Consider the following 25,497-nt stretch of genomic DNA (forward strand, 5'->3'; position numbering starts at 1 on the left):
TGAATAATGACTGAATACATAAGCTTAAGCAAAAAAATATTGTTTATTTTTGTTCAAGTCTAGCAGACCAGTGCAAATTTTGCCATTAAGTGTAGCAATAGCATATTTAGAAACAATTTAGAAATAGTACATTTCAGAAATTCAGGTAGCTTATAGGTGCTGGAACCTTCTGTAAACTGTTTTTAAGTAAAACACAATACTGTCAAGTACATTCAGAACATTGGAAACCCTGACTATTAGAAAACATCTCTCTGTTGCTTCAGAGGCCATAACATACTAAGTCCAACTCTCAATAACCTTGGCCAAAACAATAAAGAGTTAAACATAAAGTGCCAGTTGCACCAACAAAATAATAAATAGTTCAACATAGTGTATCATTTAAAATAAAAATTTGACTATTTCTTACACTTCTCTTTCAGCCAGTTGCTGAGACAAACTAGCTTGTTCACATTTTCAGAGCTCAAGGCTGCCCTTTTCTTTTGAACTACGTTACCTGCCAGTGAGAAAAGTCTCTCGCAAGGGACAGAAAAGGCAGGGCTGCCCAGATACTTGCGGGCCAGGGCAGAAAGCTGTGGATGGGCTCCCTCATGAGTGGACCACCACTGCAGTGGGCAGTCTGTCTCACTGATGGTGGGCTCTGCCCTGTAGCGGGCCAGAGCCCCGTTGGGACCCGCTTCATCCTCTGATTCAGAGTCTGAATTAAACAGCAGGAGGCTCCTCTTCCTTGCTGGCTCCTCTGTGGGTTCTGGAGTGGCTCTGTTTGGTTCTATTCGCAGCAGTGCCTCAATGCTGGTCCACACCCCTCCTCGCTCTCCTCTTGGTAGACACTTTAGGTCCTTAGAATCAGAATCAGGTTTAGTCACATCACAGATTTACAGAGTAAAAAGATGGGTGAAATTCATTTTCATATATGGTTCCCATAGAAAGAAAAAAAGGGGGGGGGGGGGCAGGGGAAAGGGGGTCAAAAAGAAAGAGAAAAGAAAAACAAAGAAGACCATTACACGTTACCTTAAAGCGTGGGTCGAGTGCTGTAGCCACCCTGAGCCATCCATGGTTGAGTGTATCTTGGCGTTGAGACAGGTCCTTTTTAAAGTCACCCTTGAACCTCACCACATAGGCTGGGTCGTCATCGGAGACCTCCATGGTGTGGGTCTACAGTCGAGTGCAATCCAGTGAGCCAGGCCGTTGGTTATTTTTTCAGAAGTGGACTTAGTTACCCTGGTCCTTAAACCAGTCATCTGGTGGAGTGTGGGTTGGGTGTGGGTACTCGGGGTCGGGCTAACGTCCACGCTAGCTGCTATATGTTTTGCGTTAAGGTGATACTTGAGGCTCGATGTGCTGCGGTGATATGCGAATTCCTTGTGGCATAGCTTGCACACAACCATGCTCTTATCGACGCTTCCATCCGTTCGTTTTTTATAACAAAATTTCCCCTCCAAGGGGCCAACCAAAGCGGTCTCGTCTGCTTCTTCATTCATGTTCACTGTGGTTTGTTGTTGTCTGAAGTCATGAACGCTAGTTGGTGCTCCAGTATAATCGGTCCGCCGAAACTCATCCAGTGAGAAACGTTCCGCGGTGCAAAAATAAGTTATTGAAAATGCGGAAATTTTTTTGTGTAATTAATTAATCTTAATTAACGCGTTATTTTTTGTGTAATTAATTAATCTCAATTAACGCGTTAAAGTCCCGGCCCTAATATATATATATATATATATATATGAAGTGAAGTGAAGTGACATTCAGCCAAGTATGGTGACCCATACTCAGAATTTGTGCTCTGCATTTAACCCATCCGAAATGCACACACACACAGAGCAGTGAACACACACACACACTGTGAGCACACACCCGGAGCAGTGGGCAGCCATTTATGCTGCGGCGCCCGGGGAGCAGTTGGGGGTTCGATGCCTTGCTCAAGGGCACCTAAGTCGTGGTATTGAGGGTGGAGAGAGAACTGTACATGCACTCCCCTCACCCACAATTCCTGCCGGCCCGGGACTCGAACTCACAACCTTTCGATTGGGAGTCCAACTCCCAATCGAATATATATATATATATATATACATACATACATACATATACATACATACATACATATATGTATATATATATATATATATATATATATATATATATATATATATATATATATATATATATATATATATATATATATAATTATTATTTTTTTATTATATTATTTTTACTATTTTTTTTTTTTCTTTGGACACCAGCACCAATTTTTGGGGGTGCCTACAGGTGATGAAATGGAAGTTACCTAATGATATCCACATTTGTTAGTAGAATATAGTCTGTAAAGTCACAATATCAAAATAGCAATCATGGGGGTAGGAAGTATTATAACATATAATTTATTTATTTATTTACTTATTTTTTTTATTTGTATTTTATTGTCGTGGAGGAAACATAATCAGCATTTTTTTCTCTCATTTTGAAACACTTTTATTTATTATTATTATATATATATATTTTTTTTACATATTTACTTATTTCAAGTTTGTTGCAGTTATACATGGGATTGCCAAGACTATGTAGGGTATAAGTTTGGTTCGTATGAGTTATATTTGTTTTTATTTATTTATTTAATCTACAGTTCTCCCTGTAGCAGATTGATTAATACATGGTTCATTCATTCATTCATTCATTCATTCATTCATTTTTTTGGTTGTTCGTCTTTCATTCTTTCTTTCTTTCTTTCTTTCTTTCTTTCTTTCTTTCTTTCTTAATTTCTTTCTTTCTTTCTTTCTTTCTTTCTTTCTTTCTTTCTTTCCTTTTTCATATGTTGATCAGCCTATGACTTTTATAAGTGGTAGAGAATTTAACAAGAATTTAACCTAACGTCCTGCAAGGACAAAATTTACCAGTCAAAACATGACAGAATATAATGTTATGGTGAGCCAACCTTTACTCTCCATTTTTGTATATACCAAGAGCTTAATTGATTAGACATCTTGGGGCACCCTGCCTTGAACAGGCAAATCCCTAAAGCAGTGGTTTTCAACCTGTGGTCTGCGGTGGTATTGCAGGTGGGCCGCCAATTACTATTAAAATAAATAATATTGTTAATATATGTAAAAATGTCTAAGTCATAACATAACATCATTTCATATATATATAATTAAATAACCACTAAATAAATTCCACTATTCGAGCTCGCTGATTGGTTTAAGAATAAACCACCAATTTATCTTAGATATTTTTGCTGCATATGCTACAGAACAACAAATTCAAACATGCATAAATGGCTGTTCTGTTCCCTCCTGACTGTTTGCTCTAGTGACTATCTACCTGCTGCCAAGCTCTGCCTGGATCTGGTTTTCCCGTTTTGCTGAGCGGTGCCAGCCAGAGTTATTTTCTGTTCATTTCCAGTCCATTCTAGGGCCGTGCGATTAATAGAAATCGTCATAAAATCACGATTTGAGCGTGTGCGATTTCAAAATCACTTTATAGCACGATTTTCCACGGCCCTGACCTCCCGCAGTATGCTATCCGATCCAATCAGAATGCATTGCGCCTAGCGCGAGAACAGAACAGACTGGCCATATGCCTAACTTTAGGTTCACACACTGTCTGTGATGCGCCTTTTTTCCGAGCCCATGTTAACGGATAAGAGCGTTTACACTGCACGCGGTAAAAGGCTAGAAATAAAAAAGTGCGAAAATAATATCTAACACATGAGCATAGAGAGAGTTGTGAGCGCACAGGACGCAGTTTAAGTGAGAGGAGACACGTTTTAAGTGCGCACACTCTCTCCGCGCAGGGCAGCGTGTATCTGAGCAAGTACGTCTGGTTCCTCTTCAGGAACTCGAGCTGCGTCAATCGCTTTGGGGAAACGCCTTTGGCAAGATCAACTCTGAATATTGTGTGCAATCTGTTCAATGGAAGGGCGTGACGTCACGGGCGGGGTGACGTAGCGACCCGGAAGCTATAAAGGCACCTGTCACGCAGCTGACTTCAGCTTCATGTCTTTCATCAAGCGCTCTGTGTGTGCATGTCTAAAGTCTGTCTTGTGAGTCTTATTTATTGTTGTCTGTCCCAATAAACAACATAATGCCAAAGAGCAAAGACACGACATTTGAATGGCGATTCCAGATCGCAGATTGTGTGTTCCTCCCTGCCCACGCTACATCACGGGTAGGGATACACACAGTCTATGCGTGGTTTGCCTGGGATCGAAGCACGCTGAGTTGGCTCTCGAGGGAGCCGACTGCCCGGCCGATGCGGACGCTTCGATCCCGGAGGGCTCTCTTCGAGGAGGGATCCTTCGCCAGCGTTCCTCGCGTTACCGGTCCCGCTTTCGCCGAGGCGGAGCGGCACCGGGATTCGTTGGGTTCACAGATCGATCTGTCCTTATCTCCTACCTTACCCATCAGATCTGCCCGATTTCTGGGTTCGGAAGCCCGAGCTTCGGTTCCTCTCCCCGAGCATCGGGCTTGACGCTCCGCCTTTCTTTCTCCAAGGAGATTGACACGGAGGGCATCGGCGAGCTTGTAGTTGCACAAACATAAAGTTGCATAAGCACCAGTATACAATAAACAGTGTTATGCCTAGCATTATACGGGCAGCGTTAATGAGCAGCTATTTAATCTCCGAGGGGATTAATATTGTTTGTGTGACTAAGCTATTTGCGCGCTGTCGAGGCAACGCGTGTATTACATCATTTTCAGTTTTGATGTGAATTTTTCCATACCCGACCGCTTGTCTGGTTGTTTAAACTCCATTTAATATGGAGGGGTTAGTTCTATCACTTCAATGTGTACTTTATCACAATCTAGACCGTGTTTACTTGTCTGATTGTTTTACTACATTAAATTCTGAGAAATTTAATGACTTTGAGAAGTTAATATATCACTTCAATGTGTATTGTTCACAATCCAGACCGTGTTTAATTGTCTGATTGCTTTAAATTCTGAGGAATATAATGACTTTGAGAAGTCAATATATCACTTCAATGTGTACATTATCACAATCTAGACCGTGTTTACTTGTCTGATTGTTGGATTGCATTAAATTCTGAGGAATCTAATGACCGTTATCTAACTTTGAGAAGTTCAATATATCACTTCAATGTGTATTGTTTCACAATCCAGACCGTGTTTACTTGTCTAATTGTTTGATTGCATTAAATTCTGAGGAATAAAATGACAATTTAACTCGTGAAGTTAGATGTACTGGAGGGACTGCTGGGTGGGAGCAGCCCCCTCCGCGTACAAACAGAGTGTTGCCGCCCGTGTTCCCCCGCTTCGGGACCAGAGGCTGAAGCAACGCTCTGGGCCAGCGACTTCCCAGCCTAGTCCGAATCCGATGGAGCCGTACTTCAGGCTGGGAGGTCCACGGCCAAGAAGTCATGACGCATTTCGGTCACGACTACAGAGGGCGACCCCTACTGGGGTAGAGTGGTGTCCACCTCATTACACGGTGCCCGTCTCACCTCAGTGCCCTCGGGAGGTGGGTCTGCCAACCCTGCCAGAGTTTCAGGGCGCATCGGCTTCCAGCCAGCACTGCTCTCAGTTATTTCCGCCCGTGAGCGTAGCGGAGCTGAGATGCTCGCCGCCCCTTCGGGGGCCTCTTACACCAGAGGTCAGTCTCGAGAGACTGATTCCCTTAGTACATTAGTTAGCAGCGTGGAAACTACTGCCAAATGTATCTCAATGGGTCCTGCACACTATAGAAAGAGGCTATCGTCGGCTGTCCACCGCCGACATTCAATGGGGTTACACCGACAGTAGTCGGCCCCCAGCAGGCTCTGGTGATGGAACAAGAAGTGAATACCCTATTAAGGAAGGCGGCCATCGAGGTGGTCCCTCCTCTAGACAGGGAGTCCGGGTTTTACAGCCGGTATTTCATAGTTCCAAAGAAGGATGGGGGGTTGCGTCCGATCTTAGACTTACGTCATCTAAACCTCTAAGTAATGTCACTGAAGTTCAAAATGCTCATTGTCGAACAGGTTGTAGCTCAAATCAGATCTGAGGACTGGTTTGTCACAATAGATCTCAAAGATGCATACTTCCATATATCCATCCTTCCACAACACAGGAAGTTTCTGGGGTTTGCTTTCGGGGGCAAAGCCTACCAATATCGAGTACTTCCCTTCGGCCTTGCACTCTCACCCTGCACGTTCAGGAAATGTGTAGATGTGGCTCTGGTATCCCTCCGTATGCAGGGCATCCGCATTCTGAACTATATCAACGATTGGTTGATATAAGCTCAATCAGAGCAAATGGCAGTTCGACATCGAGATGTCATTCTCGCACATATGGGGGAGCTGGGTCTGAGACTGAACGCCAAGAAGAGTGTACTTTCTCCAGTTCAGAGAACCACCTATCTAGGCGTAGTGTGGGATTCGACCACGATGCAGGCACATTTGTCTCCTGCTCGGATCGAGTCAATCCTTACCTCAGTCAAGAGAGTCAGAGAAGGCCAGTCACTCACTGTCAAGCAATTTCAGAGACTGTTAGGGTTTATGGCAGCTGCGTCCTATGGGATACCTTTTGGCCTCCTGCACATGAGACCCCTACAGTGGTGGCTCAAGACCAAGGGATTTTCCCCGAGGGGGAATCCATTACGAACTATCAAGGTCAAGCGGTGATGCCTTCGTGCCTTAGACATGTGAAAGAAACCTTGGTTCTTGAATCAGGGCCCAGTGCTGGGAGCTCTTGGTTGCTGTGTAACGCTAGCGACAGACGCGCCCCTCACCGGTTGGGGTGCAGTCATGAGTGGCCACCCTGCCTGCGGTCTGTGGAGCGGTCGCCATCTGACATGGCATACCAGTTGTCTAGAGATGCTAGCCACCTCGAAAAATTGAAATATTTCCTCCCAGACCTGAGAGGTCACCATGTGTTGGTGCGCACCGACAACACATTGGCGATCTCATATCAGTCATCAGAGCAGTGTATATTCCTGGGAGATTGACTGTGGGAGCAGACATACTGTCGAGACAGGGGCTGAGGCCCAGGGTGGCTTCACCCCGAGGTGGTGAAGTAGATATGGAGAGTTTTTGGACCTCTTTGCGACTCAAGAGATATCGCAATGTCCCTTCTGTTTCTCTCTAGTTTATCCAGCTCCTCTGGGACTGGACGCTATGGTACAGACCAGGCTGAGGCTTCATCTGTACGCCTTTCCCCCTATCGGTCTGCTCCCGGGAGTTCTGGCAAGAGTACGCCGGGACGGGGTCCGTCTTCTATTAATAGCCCCGTTCCGGCCAGGCCCGTTATGGCTCGCAGATCTAATCTCTCTCCTCGACGGCTCTCCATGGGAGATTCCGATCAGGACAGATCTACTCTCTCAGGCACAGGGCAAAATAATTCACCCTCGCCCGGAGTTGTGGAAGTTGTCGGTGTGGCCCCTGACGGGGCACAGTTCATAGCTTCCGGTCTCTTCAACCGAGGTTGTTGAGACTCTCCTCCAATCCAGAGCTCCCTCTAAGAGGAAACTGTACGCCCTGAGGTGGAAGCTCTTCACCTCATGGTGCAGAGACTGCCAGTTTGACCCTGTTAACTGCCCAGTTGGTACAGTTCTGGAGTTTCTCCAAGCTAGGCTCTCTGCGGGGTTAACTCACTCCACCTTAAAGGTGTACGTGGCGGCCATAGCTGCTTACCACGTCCCTTTCAAAGGTCAGTCAGTGGGTAGACTAGTTACGCGTACCCCCTAGTTACACGTTTCCTCCACGGTGCGCTGAGGGCTGAGACCTCCAGTACGGTCCCGTGTTCCCCCCTGGGACTTGGTTGTGGTGTTAGAGGCTCTTTGTAAATCTCCATTTGAGCTGATTCATGACTATTACTGGCTATTACTTCTCTAAAGAGAGTTGGAGACCTTCAGGCCCCCTCGGCGGTCCCTACCTACTTAGACTTTGCCCCTGGTATGGCCAAAGCATTTTTATACCCTCGACCGGGTTACGTTCCTAAAGTTCCCTCTGTTACGCCACAACCCATAGTACTGCAGGCCTTCTGTCCTCCTCCCTTTCGGGAGCCAGACCAGGAGAAGCTAAATTGTATGTGTCCAGTTCGAGGACTGGACGCATACGTCCACAGAGCTGCCCTGTGGAGAAAATCTGACCAATTGCTTGTTTGCTACGGTCCTCCTAAGAAGGGTTCCCCTGCCTCTAAGCAGACCCTTAGTCGTTGGATAGTCGAGGCTATCAACGTCTCCTATGAGTCCTCTGGTCTTCCCCTTTCTTTGGGAGCCAAGGCTCATTCTAATCGAGGTATGGCTGCCTCTAAGGCCTTTCTTGCAGGTGTGTCCCTCTTTGACATCTGCAACGCTGTGGGATGGTCCACGCCCTCTACATTTGCCAGATTTTACAATCTCGATATGCGAGCCGCTCCTGGCTCTTCTGTCCTCTTGCCTTAGCTGTGCTCTTCGGATACACACTAGGCAGGAGATTGGTAGTCTGGCAGCGTTGGCACATCGTTCACCAAAGTGCGTGACGCAGCTCGAGTTCCTGAAAAGGAACGTCTCTAGGTTACGAATGTAACCCTAGTTCCTCGATGGAACGAGACGATGCGTCGCAGAGCCATACTCCCGGCACCCCTGCCGGCGCTTCCTTCCCTACTCGAAGCTGAAGTCAGCTGCATTGCAGGTGCCTTTATAGCTTCCTGGTCGCTACGTCACCCCGCCCGTGACGTCACACCCTTCCATTGAACAGATAGCACACAATATTCAGAGTTGATCTTGCCTTTTTTTTTTTGCCATAAGTCTATAGCTACATTTTGTTACATCTTTACTGTAGTGATAATTTTGACTTATGTCTGTTCTAGAGACGTTACGACTTTTTGATAAAGCTCTAATTGGTTTTCTTTTGGAAATATGTTTCAAATTAATCCTGAATGCATTTATGACTGTAAAATCATGTCGGTGTGTGTCACAATTACAAAATTGATCAAAGAAATCGCGATAGTTTTTTTTTTGTCCATATCGCACAGCCCTAGTTCATTCAATAAATACAGTTAACAATCTAGCTTCTGAGTACTTAGTTATTAACCCAACAATAGCGGGGTCAGTTAATTTTTTTGAAGTGGTCCGTGCAAACATTTGTGTGTGGTTGTGTGGGCCGTGAGGTGAAAAAGGTTGGGAACCACTGCCCTAAAGCAATGCTAACTAGATATTTTTATCAGGAGACATAATCTTTGCATCATTCTTGTGTAAGGTTGATTCTTACTTATCTACGGGCAGTAATATTGATTTCTGTCGGGTCTCTGGGCTAATCACCTGTCTTTTTGGTGTGGGTGTGTGTGTGTTGGGATGGTTTGACAGCTCACCGCGTCTGCCTGTTTGTGTTTTCCCCGCCTCCCTTGTTTCCCCGTTGTTAACCTTAATTGCTCGCCACCTGTTCTCTATGTCCTTCTAATTTTTCCCCTTTATTATTCCCTGTGTTTCTCTGTCTATTGTCAGACTGTTGTTATTCATACCAATAGCTCCGATCATCTAGCAGCTCTTTGAACTCACCTTGTCGTGTCTTGTCCTCAGGCTCCAGTGTGTTTAGAACCGTGACTCTTCTCCTCTGTTTCGAATAAAGCCTTGAGTTTACCCGCATCTGAATCCAGCCTGCTTTCTCCTGACAGAACAGTCTGACCAGATTATGGATTCAGCGGGATCTGATCCACTTCGCTCGGCTCTCGTTCAACAGGGAGTGTTGTTAGGGCAGCATGCCACCCAGCTCAACACCACCGCGCAGGATGTGGACGTTCTCAGTGCCCGAGTCTCCGAACTCCTCACACGGGTGGACGATCTTCAGCGAGAGGCAACGAGCCGGGGGCCCGTTCCTCACACCAGTATGTCACACGAGTCCGAACCCCATGCCAACAATCCGCCGGTCTACGATGGCGATCCTAACGCCTGTCAAGCGTTTCTCTCCCAATGCTCGCTGGTGTTTTATCTGCAGCCCCGGCGTTACGCAAATGAAGAGACCAAGGTGGCTTATGTCCTTACACTCCTCTCGGGCCGTGCCCGCGAATGGGGAATCGCCGTATGGAGATCGCGGGCTCCCTGTTGTGCCACCTTCGCGGATTTCATTCTAGAGATGGCCAAATTGTTTGATCGCTCTGCTCAGGGTGACGAGGCGGCAGCCCAGTTATCACGACTGTCTCAGGGGAGGAGCTCCGTCACTGACTATGCTATCCAGTTCCAGACTTTAGCTGCGGCATGCGGCTGGAATGAGAGCGCGCTGCGCGCTCGTTTTCTTGAGGGGTTGGATTTCGCCATTTCGGATGAACTCGCGGCCATAGAGCTCCCGCAGGAATTGGATAGGCTCATTAGTCTCGCGCTCCGCATTGAGGGTCGTCTTAGCCGGCGCCGCCAACAACGGCAAACACCCGCCCCGTGGCGCCACCTAGAGTCCTCCTCTGCCAGTTCAGCCGGCCGACAGCCCTCGGAGGAGGAGCCCATGCAGTTGGGTCGTCTACGGCTTACACCACGGCAGAAGCAGGAGCGTCTGTCGTTGGGGGCGTGTCTATACTGCAGCAAGGGAGGCCACTTCGCCCTTCAGTGTCCGTTAAAAGCCAGGGCCAACCAGTGAGGCGGAGAGTCCTGTTCTCAGCTCAAGCTCTCCTGCAGCACGCACTCAGCTGCCGTTCCAACTCTCCTTCCAGAGTCGTTTACACACTGGACTCGCCCTTGTGGACTCAGGGGCTGAGGGGAATTTCCTTGATGCTGCCTCTGCTCAACGTTGGAGAATCCCGCTTGTTCCTTTAGTTAGTCCCGTTTCAGCATGGTCATTAGCTGGCCGTCCCCTTACCACCATCACCCACGTCACTCCTAAGATAGACCTCCATATTGCTGGCAGTCATCATGAGCGGATTGAACTGTTTATTATTGATTCCCCTAAGGCTCCTTTAATTCTGGGACACCCATGGTTGCACAAGCACAATCCCCACATTGATTGGGTTAGTAACCTGTTTTAGCCTGGAGTCAGTCTTGTCACGTGTCATGTTTGGGTGCTGCTTTTTGTCCTGTCTCTGTGTCTTGTGTTCCTCAGGAGGATCCCTCTGACCTGACTGGTGTTCCGGCGGAGTACCATGATCTTCGGGCGGTCTTCAGTAGGGCCCGGGCCACCTCGCTACCTCCGCATCGCCCTTACGACTGTGCCATTGATCTCCTCCCGGGCTCTTCTCCGCCTAAGGGTCGTTTATATTCCCTTTCAGGTCCTGAGAGAGAGGCCATGGACAAGTACATACGTGAGTCACTTCAGGCTGGGCTCATCCGCCATTCCTCCTCTCCCGCTGGTGCAGGGTTTTTCTTTGTTCAGAAGAAGGACGGCTCCCTGCGGCCTTGTATTGATTACAGAGGTTTGAATGACATTACTATCAAGAACAGGTACCCCCTACCTTTAATGTCTTCTGCTTTTGAATTATTACAGGGAGCTCAGGTCTTCACCAAGTTTGACCTGCGCAACGCCTACCACTTGGTGCGCATTCAGGAGGGGGATGAGTGGAATACGGCATTTAACACCCCTTCGGGACACTACGAGTACTTGGTTCTTCCGTTTGGTCTGACCAATGCTCCAGCCGTTTTCCAGGGACTCGTCAACAGCGTGTTGGGTGACATGATTAATCAATTTGTCTTTGTGTATTTGGATGATATTTTGATTTTTTCTTCTTCTCTCCAATTACACACCCAGCATGTCAGACGGGTTCTCCAGCGGTTACTAGAGAACCAGTTGTTTGTCAAGGCGGAGAAGTGCGAATTCCACGCTGAGTCTGTTACGTTCCTTGGCCATATTATTTCTACGGAGGGGATCAAGCCTGATCCCGCTAAGATTGAAGCTGTTGAAAAGTGGCCGGTCCCTGACTCCCGGAAGGCTCTGCAGCGTTTCCTGGGTTTTGCCAACTTCTACCGGCGTTACATCCGGAATTTTGGTCAGATCGCTGCACCGCTGACAGCCTTAACCTCCACTAAGGTGTCCTTCAGGTGGAACCGGGAAGCGCAGGTAGCCTTTGACATTTTAAAGTCCCGTTTTGTCTCTGCACCTGTTCTGATGGTTCCAGATCCGGAGGCCCAGTTCATTGTCGAGGTTGATGCTTCGGACGTTGGGGTTGGCGCAGTTCTATCTCAGCGTTCCCTCCATGATGGGAAGGTTCATTCTTGTGCATTCTTCTCTCGTCGTCTCAGCCCTGCAGAACGTAACTATGACATCGGCAACAGAGAGCTGCTGGCGGTACGATTGGCCTTGGGTGAGTGGCGTCATTGGTTGGAGGGGTCAGCGCAGCCCTTCTTGGTCTGGACGGATCACAAGAACCTTGAATACATCCGTTCGGCCAAGAGGCTGAGCTCGCGTCAGGCCCGCTGGGCGCTCTTCTTTGCCAGATTCAACTTCACCCTCTCGTACCGGCCGGGATCAAAGAACACCAAGCCTGATGCCCTCTCTCGCCTGTTCGGTGCTCCGGGAGGGGAGTTTGCGGCCGAGGCCATCCTTCCTGAGGGGGTGGTGGTCGGGGCTCTTTCGTGGGGTATCGAGCAGCGAGTTGAGGAGGCCGGTCGAGGGGTTCAGGTGCCGGGAGAGTGTCCGGCGGGCAGGTTGCCAGTGCCGGCTGCGCTGCGCTCTGAGGTCCTTGAGTGGGGTCACTCATCCAGGTTAGTCTGCCATCCAGGTATTCGGAGAACGTTGTCTGCCATCCGACAGCGTTTTTGGTGGCCTACTATGGCCGCGGATGTTAGACAGTTTGTGTTGGCCTGCCCCACATGTGCCCAAAGTAAGCCTGTCAATCGCCCTCCTGATGATCTACTGCATCCTCTCCCTATCCCTTCCCGTCCTTGGTCACACATTGCCCTTGATTTCGTCTCTGGGCTTCCTCCTTCGAAGGGAAACACTGTAGTTCTCACGGTGGTGGATCGCTTTTCCAAAGCGGTTCATTTTATTCCCCTGCCCAAGCTACCCTCCGCCCGGGAGACCGCCCAACTGGTGGTGGATCACGTCTTCCGTCTCCATGGGTTACCGGTGGATGTTGTTTCAGATAGGGGTCCCCAGTTTGTCTCCCGGTTCTGGAGGGAATTTTGTAGACAGATTGGGGCCTCTGCTAGTCTGTCATCTGGTTTTCATCCTCAGACCAATGGGCAGTGTGAGCGGGCCAACCAGGATCTAGGAAGAATGCTCCGCTGTCTAGCATCCAACAATCCGAGTTCCTGGTGTCAGCAGCTCTCCTGGGCAGAATACGCCCATAACACCCTTCCTGCGGCCGCATCAGGTATGTCCCCTTTTGAGTGTGCTGTTGGTTATAATTCACCTCTGTTCCATCACAGGAACCCGACGCAGCGGTTCCATCTGCCCTGGCATTCGTCCAGCGCTGCCGGCGCACCTGGGAGAGAGTCAGGAGGATTTTGGCCAGAGCTCTCATTCCAGCCGCATGCCGCAGCTAAAGTCTGGAACTGGATAGCATAGTCAGTGACGGAGCTCCTCCCCTGAGACAGTCGTGATAACTGGGCTGCCGCCTCTGACCTCTGACAGAACCAAGGCTGCAGCTGATCCTCCTACCTATGTGTGTGGTCAACGGGTTTGGCTCTCTACCAAGGATCTGCCTCTCCGGGCGCCTTCTCGTAAGCTGGCACCCAGATTCATTGGGCCTTTCCGCATCACCAAGGTGGTTAGTCCGGTGGCGATCAGGCTCAAGCTCCCTCCTACTCTTGGTCGGGTTCACCCGGTGTTTCATGTTTCCAGGGTCAAGCCTGTGTTCTCTTCCCCCCTTAATCCTGCTTGCAGTCGCCCCACCCCCCCAACCCCTCGTCTTGTGGATGGATCTCCTACCTATACGGTTAAGAGATTACTCGATGAGCGGCGCCGCGGCAGGGGGTTTCAGTATCTTGTGGACTGGGAGGGGTATGGTCCAGAGGAGAGGTGTTGGGTGCCGTCCCGGGACATTCTGGACCACTCGTTGATTGAGGACTTCCGGCGGCATCGAGGTAGGCCCCTTCCTAGAGCGCCAGGTGACGCTCCTGGGAGGGGGGGTACTGTCGGGTCTCGGGGCTAATCACCTGTCTTTTTGGTGTGGGTGTGTGTGTGTTGGGATGGTTTGACAGCTCACCGCGTCTGCCTGTTTGTGTTTTCCCCGCCTCCCTTGTTTCCCCGTTGTTAACCTTAATTGCTCGCCACCTGTTCTCTATGTCCTTCTAATTTTTCCCCTTTATTATTCCCTGTGTTTCTCTGTCTATTGTCAGACTGTTGTTATTCATACCAATAGCTCCGATCATCTAGCAGCTCTTTGAACTCACCTTGTCGTGTCTTGTCCTCAGGCTCCAGTGTGTTTAGTTGATTCCTCTACCCTTGTTCTTACAAGCCTTGAGCTCCTAGTAGCTTCCAGCTGTTCATCCCTCCGGTCCGGCGGTTATACGTACTTCTGTGAAACGTGACTCATCTGCTAGTCATCCTGTCACTGCGAGTGAAACGTGACTCATCTGCTACTCATCCTGTCACTGCGAGTGAAACCTGTGAGACGTGACTCATCTGCTACTCATCCTGTCACTGCGAGTGTAACCTGTGAACCGTGACTCTTCTCCTCAGTTTCGAATAAAGCCTTGAGTTTACCCGCATCTGAATCCAGCCTGCTTTCTCCTGACAGATTTCCACTTGGAGACATTAAAAGGTCACAGCAGCTTTTGCATAGTTTTTGTTTCCAGAGTGGAAATCGATAAAAAAAATGCATAGCTTATTTTTATTATTGCTAATTCAGACAGGAACCACTGGCAAGTTTACTTGAGTTTATTGAACTTTTACTTTGTTATTGTGGGCGACATTCCTCTCGTTACTTTATCTTAATGCAATACAAGTTATAAATACTTCAGTTTATTCCAAACGCACCGTCTTCTTTTCTCTTGGCAATGAGTGATGCCCATTTGCGAATGATTCATTCTTTTGAGTAATTTCTGTTCAAATTTTTTTTTTATCAAACCAGTTGGCAAACCAGTGAATTGGTTCACAAATCAGTTTGAACGATTCGTTCAGTTCCCTGCTGCCTGTGCTGAGCCGTCTGAAGCGGTTCACTCAGAGTTGTAACAGAAAATTTAAGAACATCAAGAGCATTGAAGACGTGGCTCTGGATTGAAAGAAATTGAAAGAAAATTTGAAAAAGGCAATTGTTTGCTAGAGATGAAGATCTTTATTAGATTAACACTGCATGTGCTGTCTATGGGTCAACAGACAGGCTACTTTCGATTGCAGTACACAATACCACTATGACATTAACAGTTTGTTGTACGTGTAACTTATACATTAAAGGCGCAATATGTAATTTTTCTGCTTTAAAAATAGCAGATATCACTATATCTATGTTATATATATTTTTTAGTTGTGTACTTACATTATCCCGACAGTTTCCACAAACTTTCAAATCTGGAGAAAATTATAGTTTAATTAGAAGACATGGCACGTTTCTTTATTTCCGTTTTGTCGCCCGTCTATGGCGTCATATAAACTTTGACCCCTCTAGTTTATCTAACTTCCTGCGGAACCGCCAAATACAAAGGTGAACAGAAGCAAAGACGAGACGAAGAAGAAAAAGTAGTAGCTAGCCTTGATCGAGTCTATTATATTTTATATTTATATTGTTTATATTCGTATTTATACATCAATCAATAACTTAGTTATGGATCATGATTATGCTTTGCCTGCACGTTCTGTGAAGCGCAAACGTACGGGTGAAATAAATGACCTGAGAAGGTTTTGGGACACGGGAAGAAACAAGACACGGGTAAATATTGGAGTTGCATTTCCAAGATAGAGAGAGCTTCGTGACAAGCTGAAACTACAGAGAGATGCTTGCATTCTAATAAACAGGTATGCATCCATTCAGCTAACTATATCTATCCGTATATTTTGTGAAACGATGATGTCTTGTGTAAAACGCAGACGGACTAGCTCTCATGTAGACTATAATGTAAATCTACATGTGTTCTATATCTAGCTGGATAAAGTAGCTTTAAATGCAGTTCACTATCTTGTTCGATATCATAGTATAAACGTAATTATAATTATTAACGAAAGGCAACCGTGTTTTTTAACATATATTACTACTAGCTAGATGGATTATTGATTTGATACGGGTCTGATAATTCATATATCTCTCCGTTCGAAAATACGTGATTGTCAAAATACTAACGCCGGTGACACACTGGCTGCGTGGCGTCTCTGCTGCGTGCCAGAAGCCTGGCGGCTGCCTCGCGTTTTCTGTGTCTTTACACACCAGAATCGTGCCTGACGCGGCACGGCGCGCTGCTGCTGCTGTAGGTGACACAGAGGGAGACCGCTGACAGACCAGGCTCTTGTCTTCATGACAACAATATCTATACTTCATGTTGAACATAAATATAAAGCCTACTGATAAAGGACACCGTCAACAGTATTGACGGCAAAATCGACTATGTTTGACAGGTGCAATATTTGAAAATCGATAATTATTTATTTATTTTTTAAATTACATTTATATCTGAATTTATGTCAACCTATATACCTTCAAACATCAAAATGTCATGAATTAATATGTATTTGTGTACAGATTTACATATAAACATATTTTCCTGTTATATTTTGCCTGGAAACGCTTCCAACACGCGCGCGTGTCGCGTGAAAAATAGGCGTCGGTTCTATTTCTAGCATGCACTCGTTTTCTGCGCGGCTCGAGCCGGGCCTGAGACGCGTGTCTCACGCAGGCAGTCTGCAAGCTCTAACCTATTAACATGGGAGCCGAATTAAAAACTGACATGCCACGCAGCTGAGACGCTTGCGCCACGCTACCAGTGTGTCGCCGGCCTCAGTTAAAATGAGTGAGGAATGTGGGGAGCGACAGAGCGCGTGTTCCAATGAACAACAACTCCCATGAGCCTACGCTCTTTCCCGACGTCATCAAAGTACGTCTTATGTTATTATTTTGATTGAGTGACCCCTGGTGGCCAAAAATCCCATACTGTACGTTTAAATACGATGTATAATTTTTTACATTAAATAAGCTGTCACAGATTATGAAATTAATACCCTCCAAAACTGTGTTGGTTATGTTCCAGGAGGAATGCCTTTGCCTAGACACAATTAATATTGATATTTCCACAATATTTAGGCTTTCATAAATATACATTTGTTTACTTTTTGCTGAACAATCAGAAGAAGATCAGTCAATATGCATTTGGTTAGTTATGTTCTGATGTCCGGTAACTTAGCCGCCTTGTGAGAAGTTTTCACTCTTCTCTGTGTCAGAGGTTATTTATACATAGGCTATACATAACTAATATACTTTAAAATATAATTTAATTCAGTGATGCAAATCAGAATTTTCATTAGCTGTTACTCTAGTTTTCAGAGTCATATGATCCTTCAGAAATCATTCTAATATATTGATTTAATACCAGTGCTAGAAACAGTTTTGCTGCTTAATATTTTTTGGAACCTGTGACATTTTGTTTAGGATTCTTTGATGAACATGATTTCTGAAGGATTATGTGACACTGCAAGACTGGAGTATATATATATATATATATATATATATATATATATACAGTATACATTACATCAATTTTATCTATATATCTAAATAAAAACAGACTATAGATATTCAGTATGTGACCCAAAGTAACTAGTAACTAACTACTTCAGTAGTTTCTTTATCCGATACTTTTTTACTCTTACTCAAGTAACTATTCAGACTATTAATTTTTTTACTTGAGTAAATATTTCTATAAGTACTTTTACTTTTTTGGGTACTCTACCCACCTCTGCCAGGATGTCATATTTACTCATGGTTTTATTAGTGATTCAATAAGCCACATTTTATCAAGCAGCATAAATGGCAGTAATTTTAGAGAAGAGGGAAGTATATTGCACCATAGTGTTTAATCTTTCCCATCTGACTATATCTGATTAAGTAATATTAGCAATTCATGGTGGCATTGTATATTATTGCCTGCAGGAACAGGTTAATGTTCTTAATTAAGCTTTTATCTATATATATATATATATACAGGTCCTTCTCAAAAAATTAGCATATTGTGATAAAGTTCATTATTTTCCATAATGTAATGATAAAAATTAAACTTTCATATATTTTAGATTCATTGCACACCAACTGAAATATTTCACGTCTTTTATTGTTTTAATACTGATGATTCTGGCATACAGCTCATGAAAACCCAAAATTCCTATCTCAAAAAATTAGCATATCAAGAAAAGGTTCTCTAAACAAGCTATTAACCTAATCATCTGAATCAACTAATTAACTCTAAACACCTGCAAAAGATTCCTGAGGCTTTTTAAAACTCCCATCCTGGTTCATTACTCAAAACCGCAATCATGGGTAAGACTGCTGACCAGAAGGCCATCATTGACACCCTCAAGCAAGAGGGTAAGACACAGAAAGAAATTTCTGAACGAACAGGCTGTTCCCAGAGTGCTGTATCAAGGCACCTCAGTGGGAAGTCTGTGGGAAGGAAAAAGTGTGGCAAAAAACGCTGCACAACGAGAAGAGGTGACCAGACCCTGAGGAAGATTGTGGAGAAGGACCGATTCCAGACCTTGGGGGACCTGCGGAAGCAGTGGACTGAGTCTAGAGTAGAAACATCCAGAGCCACCGTGCACAGGCGTGTGCAGGAAATGCGCTACAGGTGCCGCATTCCCCAGGTCAAGCCACTTTTGAACCAGAAACAGCGGCAGAAGCGCCTGACCTGGGCTACAGAGAAGCAGCACTGGACTTTCGGACAAATTTTGCATGCTATTCGGAAATCAAGGTGCCAGAGTCTGGAGGAAGACTGGGGAGAAGGAAATGCCAAAATACCTGAGGTCCAGTGTCAAGTACCCACAGTCAGTGATGGTCTGGGGTGCCATGTCAGCTGCTGGTGTTGGTCCACTGTGTTTTATCAAGGGCAGGGTCAATGCAGCTAGCTATCAGGAGATTTTGGAGCACTTCATGCTTCCATTTGCTGAAAAGCTTTATGGAGATGAAGATTTCATTTTTCAGCACCTGCTCACAGTACCAAAACCACTGGTAAATGGTTTACTGACCATGGTATTACTGTGCTCAACTGGCCTGCCAACTCTCCTGACCTGAACCCCATAGAGAATCTGTGGGATATTGTGAAGAGAAAGTTGAGAGACGCAAGACCCAACACTCTGGATGAGCTTAAGGCCGCTATCGAAGCATCCTGGGCCTCCATAACACCTCAGCAGTGCTACAGGCTGATTGCCTCCATGCCACGCCGCATTGAAGCAGTCATTTCTGCAAAAGGATTTCCGACCAAGTATTGAGTGAATAACTGAACATAATTATTTGAAGGTTGACTTTTTTTGTATTAAAAACACTTTTCTTTTATTGGTCGGATGAAATATGCTAATTTTTTGAGACAGGCATTTTGGGTTTTCATAAGCTTTATGCCAAAATCATCAGTATTAAAACAATAAAAGACCTGAAATATTTCAGTTGGTGTGCAATGAATCTAAAAATATATGAAAATTAAATTTTTATCATTACATTATGGAAAATAATGAACTTTATCACAATATGCTAATTTTTTAGAAGGACCTGTATACAGATAACAATTACATCATAATAGTGGGCATATATATATATATATATATATATATATATATATATATATATATACCAGCTGTCCCAGGGTCCATAATCACCTAAATCAGCTCGGACCAGCTAGAAAATGTGTTGCCCACTATTATGATGTAATTGTTCTAGTAGTGCCCCTTGACCAAGATGTCTTTGCCAGGCCCTGGAAACCAGTTTCCATGTTCCAAAACAGTGATTGCAAACCATGTTCCCGGTGCCCCATCTGTAACATGGCTGGAAACCACTGTTCCAAAACATCTGTCAACTTAAGCTAATTTTATCTGTATTTTATCTGTGTTTTTTTAGCAGGGCTGGTGGCTGAGTGTTAAAAGATTTTTGAACAAGGACATGACTAACAGTGAACTTTTACAGATGCTTCCACGTGCATGATGTCGGAATGGATCACATGGTCACCATGCAGTATGTCTTGTGGAGCAGGTGTGCGTTCTAGGGAGCGCTATGTAAAACAGTTTCCTGATGATGGCTTTGCTTGCACTCATCCCACTGAAGAGACAGAGCCATGCGCTGTTAATGAGGACTGCTGTGAGTATTATTTACTTGTGGAGTTTTATTGATTCATCACAGTTTATTTATTTTTTTATTTTTTGACAATTGCCAATTGTGGGGGAAGGAAATGTTGATAAAAATGTTCCTATACCTAAAGTTCCTGTACATAATGTAATGTACTTGGATTCCTGCTAACATCCTCATTCATCTAAATGTTCTATGGCTGTTTTTATGTATTGTTTAGATTACTAGAATAAATTCAATTTTTTTTTATTTTAATATATATATATATATATATATATATATATATATATATATAAAAATTTGTTTTTTGTTTTTTTTTTGGATAATCTTTAAACAGAATTCTGTGCTCTTATCATATGAATTGTATATGTTCCTGTGTGTAGCTCCGAGCAGTTGCTTGGTTACTGAATGGGGTGAATGGGATGCATGCAGCGCCACCTGTGGGCTTGGCATGAAAAGACGGGAGCGGATGGTGAAAATGCCCCCGTCTGATGGCTCCATTTGTGGGGCTGAGGTGGTGGAAGTGGAGAAGTGTATGATGCCAGAATGCCGTGAGTGCAAACACTCACATGCATGTCTATATTAATATACTGTATGCACATCCATGTATGCTAAATAGATTCCCACACAGTACATGTCTGTGAATGTCTGGGTCGCATGTCCACAATTACATATTAACATTCACATGTTCATATGTATACCCAGAACACAAGTAGTGAGCACACTGCCCCACTTTAACATATTCAAATCAATAACTCAAAAATAAAATAAAAAAACACTCGCAAACATATTCAGCCATTTTATCCTATTAATACACATAACATAAGAGGTATTTAGTGCATATTATTATAAAATACACATACACTCAAATTTGCATACATGCCAATATTATCTTATTCACAAAAGTAAAAAAAAAAGTCTACATTAACATATTCTCACAAACAAGCCCACATTACAGAACAAACGCCCACATGTCTGCAGTTCTCAATGTTATGATGCAGAGTTTTTTATGTGTATAGATACAATCCCGTGTTTACTGTCCCCGTGGTCGGACTGGAGCGATTGCAGTGTGACGTGTGGTAAAGGCACACGGATGCGTCAGCGTATGCTCAAATCACCTGCAGAGTTGGGAGAATGCAATGAGGAGCTGGAACAGATGGAGAAATGCATGCTGCCAGAGTGTCGTGAGTTACACATGCTCTTTCTCTATCACACACATAACAGTTAACAGCTCTCACACATGACAGATACACAGTATGTGTCTCTGTGTGTGCCAGTGTGTTATTCAGTCCTAATTGTGACAGTGGGTCCAGGAGAAGTAGAATTAAAGTCTCATTCAGCAGAGAAGATCATTTATGTAATTTTTTCTTACTTACATAAGTAAAAGTGTTATTTTCACATAAACCTGTATGGATTTTACTAGTTGGGCTTTTCCTGAACATCTTACCAAACTTGTCTTAAGCTTTTTTTTTGTTTTTCAGATATGTTGTTATTCAGATTATTTCTATTTGTTAACCAAAGAAGGTTACATTTAAAAAATAAATAAATAAATAAATAATAGTAATAATGATGATGTTTAAGTATTACAATTGTTTTTAAGCTAACAGGCTAAACTATTCTATGTTTGACTCAAATTGAAAGAATAAAGAGTTTAATTTCTGTTAAGGTTTGTAGGTATTTTAAGATGTAGCCTATTTGGGGATTTTAATAATTAAGTTACTTATTGATTAAGTTACTTTCCAGACAGAGTAATTAGTAAAGTAATTTAAATAAAATATTGATGATGTAATAGTAATTATTAATAATAATAATAATAATAATAATAATAATAATAATAATAATAATAATAAACATCCTCTCTTAAATCATAAAATTTCCCCTGAGATAGGCCTATGATGTCATATTACTCTGTTTGAATATTGTCTCTTTTGATGTATTTCTCTCTAGCGATGGATTGTGTGATGACAGAGTGGTCCGAGTGGTCAGAGTGCAGTAAATCCTGTGGTAAGGGTCACTTGATCCGCACACGCATGATCACTCTGGATGCTCAGTTTGGTGGGGATCCGTGCCCTGAGACCACACAGAGAAAAACATGCAAGATCAAGAAGTGTAATCAAGGAGGCATAAACAGTGATGAGAGGAAGAGGCGCAAGGAAGACCGTAAGAAGAGGAGGAACAAACAGGGAAGGGAGGAGACTGCCGATGAGCTCGCAGGTGAACATGCAAGTGTCACTATTAAAGGAATAATCCACACAAAAAAAAAATATTCTCTCATCATTTACTTACTCATGCCATCCCAGATTTATGTGCTTTTGTTCTTCTGTGTATACAGAACATAAACATGGATTCTTAGAAAAATATCCTGTGTTTGTGAGTCCATATAACGCAACTGCCTTAAAATTGTTGCTTTAAAACATTAAAAAATTAACATGACGGTAATATATATAATCACAGTTGATAAATCAATGTCTTTTATGCAAAACTATACATGTGCATGAGAAAAAAGGCTAATACTTTTAAACTTTTTAACTTAATAATCACTTCCAACTGTCAGCATGTTATGGAGTGTATAGTGAAACAATTACATTTCAAAATACAAAATTTATGTGAGTCCATAATAATGTAATTAGAACTCACACATAGTGCCTATTTTTCAAAAAAAAAAAAAAAACTGACTCAGGCTCAGCTTAGGAAAACTAAGATTGCAGCAAGATGCCAGAATACTAACCACATCCATGTAACATGCATACAATCATAAAAATATAATAAAAAAAAAAATGTCAAAAACACACACAAAAATAGAAGTATAAAGTATATTCTTATAACATAATGTATTTCCACATATAAAAGGAAAGGGCAGATTTGATAAATCGTGTTTAAAACAATAAATGTCCTTCATTTTATTAACATCATATACATCTGGAATGGCATGAGAGTAAAATGACATTTTAAGGTTTGGGTGGAAGTTCCCTTAAATAATCACATTACATGATTTAATTTTATTATTATTATTGTTGGTATTATTTTTATTTTTTAGCAAGCCAGCATGACATTGCTGCTGACTATAGCCATGCACAGGCCTCAAATATAGGCCCTAGCCTTGCCCTGGCCTGAGACACTCAGGCCCTAGCCCAGCCTTTGTCCGACAGCTTATCAGAATTACTGACCCGAGTGCAACCCGAGCCAGTCTTTTTTTCCCCTTTCTGCCAAAACAGCTTATACTACTGTTTCACCTACTAAAATAGTTCAGTTCTGTATGTAATGGTAAAGTGATAATATTTCATAAACATTTTTATCAAGTTAATTTAGAGAAAAATAAATAAAATCTATTGATATAAAACAATTCAAGCACACATCACAATGTTAGTTTAAATGTATACCCTAGATAAATGTGCGTTGCACATACATGACAAAAACAGTATATCTAGATAGCTTTGAATTACTACTTTAAAATTAAATAATTCAAATCAAAAACAAGAAGTCTTTCATTGTGTAGTCCATAAAGATGCATTTCTCTCTTAAGGTGTGTCAGATGAGGATATGGCAAGTCAGGATCGTCAACTTCATCTTTGTGACACTGGCTCAGAAAAACACTTGTTTATTAATAAATAATTAAAATATCTTCTTACTGTTTCCCCCCGACACATTCATGGTAATAAGTTCTACTGGGGCTTTGTGGCAAGCTTCAGCCTATTGCGTGCACTTGCACGCGGAACTCTTCCAGCTGGGCTGAAGGCACGCTCGCTGCTGCTGCTGCTGGTGGCTCATTAAACACTGTCCGAGCCACTCTTGACAGTGGCGTTAGAATTTTTTTTCATAACTATAATTGATGGATGTCTAAAATATAAAAATAAGGAGAAGCCTTAAACAGGCCCGATGCCTAGCTCAGGTCTGAGATATGACGTGTACTGTATATTGGCTTGAAGCCATGCCCTAGGGGTGTAAATTAGTTGGGGCCCGTCAGGCCAGGCTGATATGCATGGCTCTACTGCTGACATTTACCATTAGTAATTCTGCATCATCACATCACCCGTAGAGATACTGACCTTCATGTTATCACTTATAGAATGTTTCAAATAAGCATAACATTACCACTGAAGACACTGACAATGTTTTTTTTTTATATTTATATATATATATATATATATATATATATATATATATATATATATATATATATATATAAATAAATAAGCATTATAACATCAATACTTCTGATACCGTGGATACTGGAATGTAACAAAATAGCATCAAAGCTAGCTCTTTTTTAGTCCTTCAGAGTTATAACATTAAATTACATGTCATTACAACATGTCATTAAAATTTGAAATGATGCATCAGAGAACTACTGATGCCAACATCTCCACTGCAGATGGTATAATTCTGTTAAAGTAATTATGTTTAATAGCATTGCCACTACAGATGAGACAGAAGCTCTCCTTTACTAATTCATAATATCCTAACCACTACTGTCTCTAAATAAAAAGACTGATGATTTGATCACCAGTTGTATCTGGTCTATATTTATTCCTGCAGGATGCAAAATGAAGCCGTGGTCTGCATGGACTGACTGTACCAAGCTGTGTGGTGGGGGAATCCAGGAGCGTTTAATGACTGCCAAGAAGAGATACAAGAATGCACAACTAACTAGCTGTAAAGACCGAAAGGAGATACGGGCCTGCAATGTCCATCCCTGCTAGGACAGTATTTGAGTGGGCTTGCGTGATGGGACCCAAACTAGATTATGAACAGGCTGTCATCTTGCAGTTATTTAATGCACTCTGTTTGGGATTGGAAAACTGCAAAAAGTAGTCTGTTATTTTTACTTTTATTTTCTAGAATTTATAGTGACCCAGGCATTAATCTAGCCTGTAAAGGAATAGGAAACCAAGAGGGAAGGTGCTCAAGAGTTGCAATGTACTGTACAAATTTGGATGTAATAATATGCATTAGTATTTGAGAGTAACAGTCCTCTATGGAACTTTGAAGAGGGGAGTTCTTTTGAATATTTATTTTTTCCATGGAGTATCAAAGATTAATGCGTTCTGACATGAAATTCAAAACAAATTTCTCCTTTTTTTACTCTGTGATCCAAACACTCACACATAAAAAAAAAAATCCTTCCTTCCTAAAGAAATGACTTTTGAAATCACAGTCATAAGTATTAGAGGTTCAAAGATATCAAGGGCATGTGATGTGAGCAATTTTGTTTCCCCTTGCTATCACATAAACAGATCAGAGAAACACTGACAGATACCCATGTTCACTTTTACCCGATAATCAAAATGATCAGAGGAGCTACATTTAGATGCATGCAAACCATTCATTCAGGAGATCTGAAATGTTGTGGCCATAAATCTCTATTTTTTTGTTTTATTGCTTTGTAGCCTGTGAATGCTAATTTTAGAAAAAAAAATTC

General features: G+C 43.3%; 1 protein-coding gene and 1 long non-coding RNA gene across 2 annotated transcripts in view; both read left to right on the forward strand.

Annotated features, from left to right (window-relative positions):
- The window catches only part of spon1a (spondin 1a), a 245,139-nt gene extending 219,950 nt beyond the window's left edge, over positions 1-25,189 (forward strand). The window contains exons 12-16 of the mRNA XM_059506198.1: positions 19,920-20,090; positions 20,462-20,629; positions 21,098-21,262; positions 22,026-22,292; positions 24,615-25,189. Of these exons, the coding sequence (XP_059362181.1) occupies positions 19,920-20,090; positions 20,462-20,629; positions 21,098-21,262; positions 22,026-22,292; positions 24,615-24,778 (935 nt within the window). The 3' untranslated portion in view covers positions 24,779-25,189. The remainder of the gene's footprint in view (positions 1-19,919; positions 20,091-20,461; positions 20,630-21,097; positions 21,263-22,025; positions 22,293-24,614) is intronic.
- Positions 1,279-1,696, forward strand: LOC132101884 (uncharacterized). Its single transcript, XR_009423228.1, has 2 exons — positions 1,279-1,361; positions 1,520-1,696. It is a non-coding gene; the product is annotated as an uncharacterized LOC132101884 (long non-coding RNA).
- Positions 25,190-25,497: the final 308 nt, after the last annotated feature.

The sequence above is a fragment of the Carassius carassius genome, chromosome 23 (assembly GCF_963082965.1).
Source record: "Carassius carassius chromosome 23, fCarCar2.1, whole genome shotgun sequence".
NCBI lineage: Eukaryota > Metazoa > Chordata > Actinopteri > Cypriniformes > Cyprinidae > Carassius > Carassius carassius.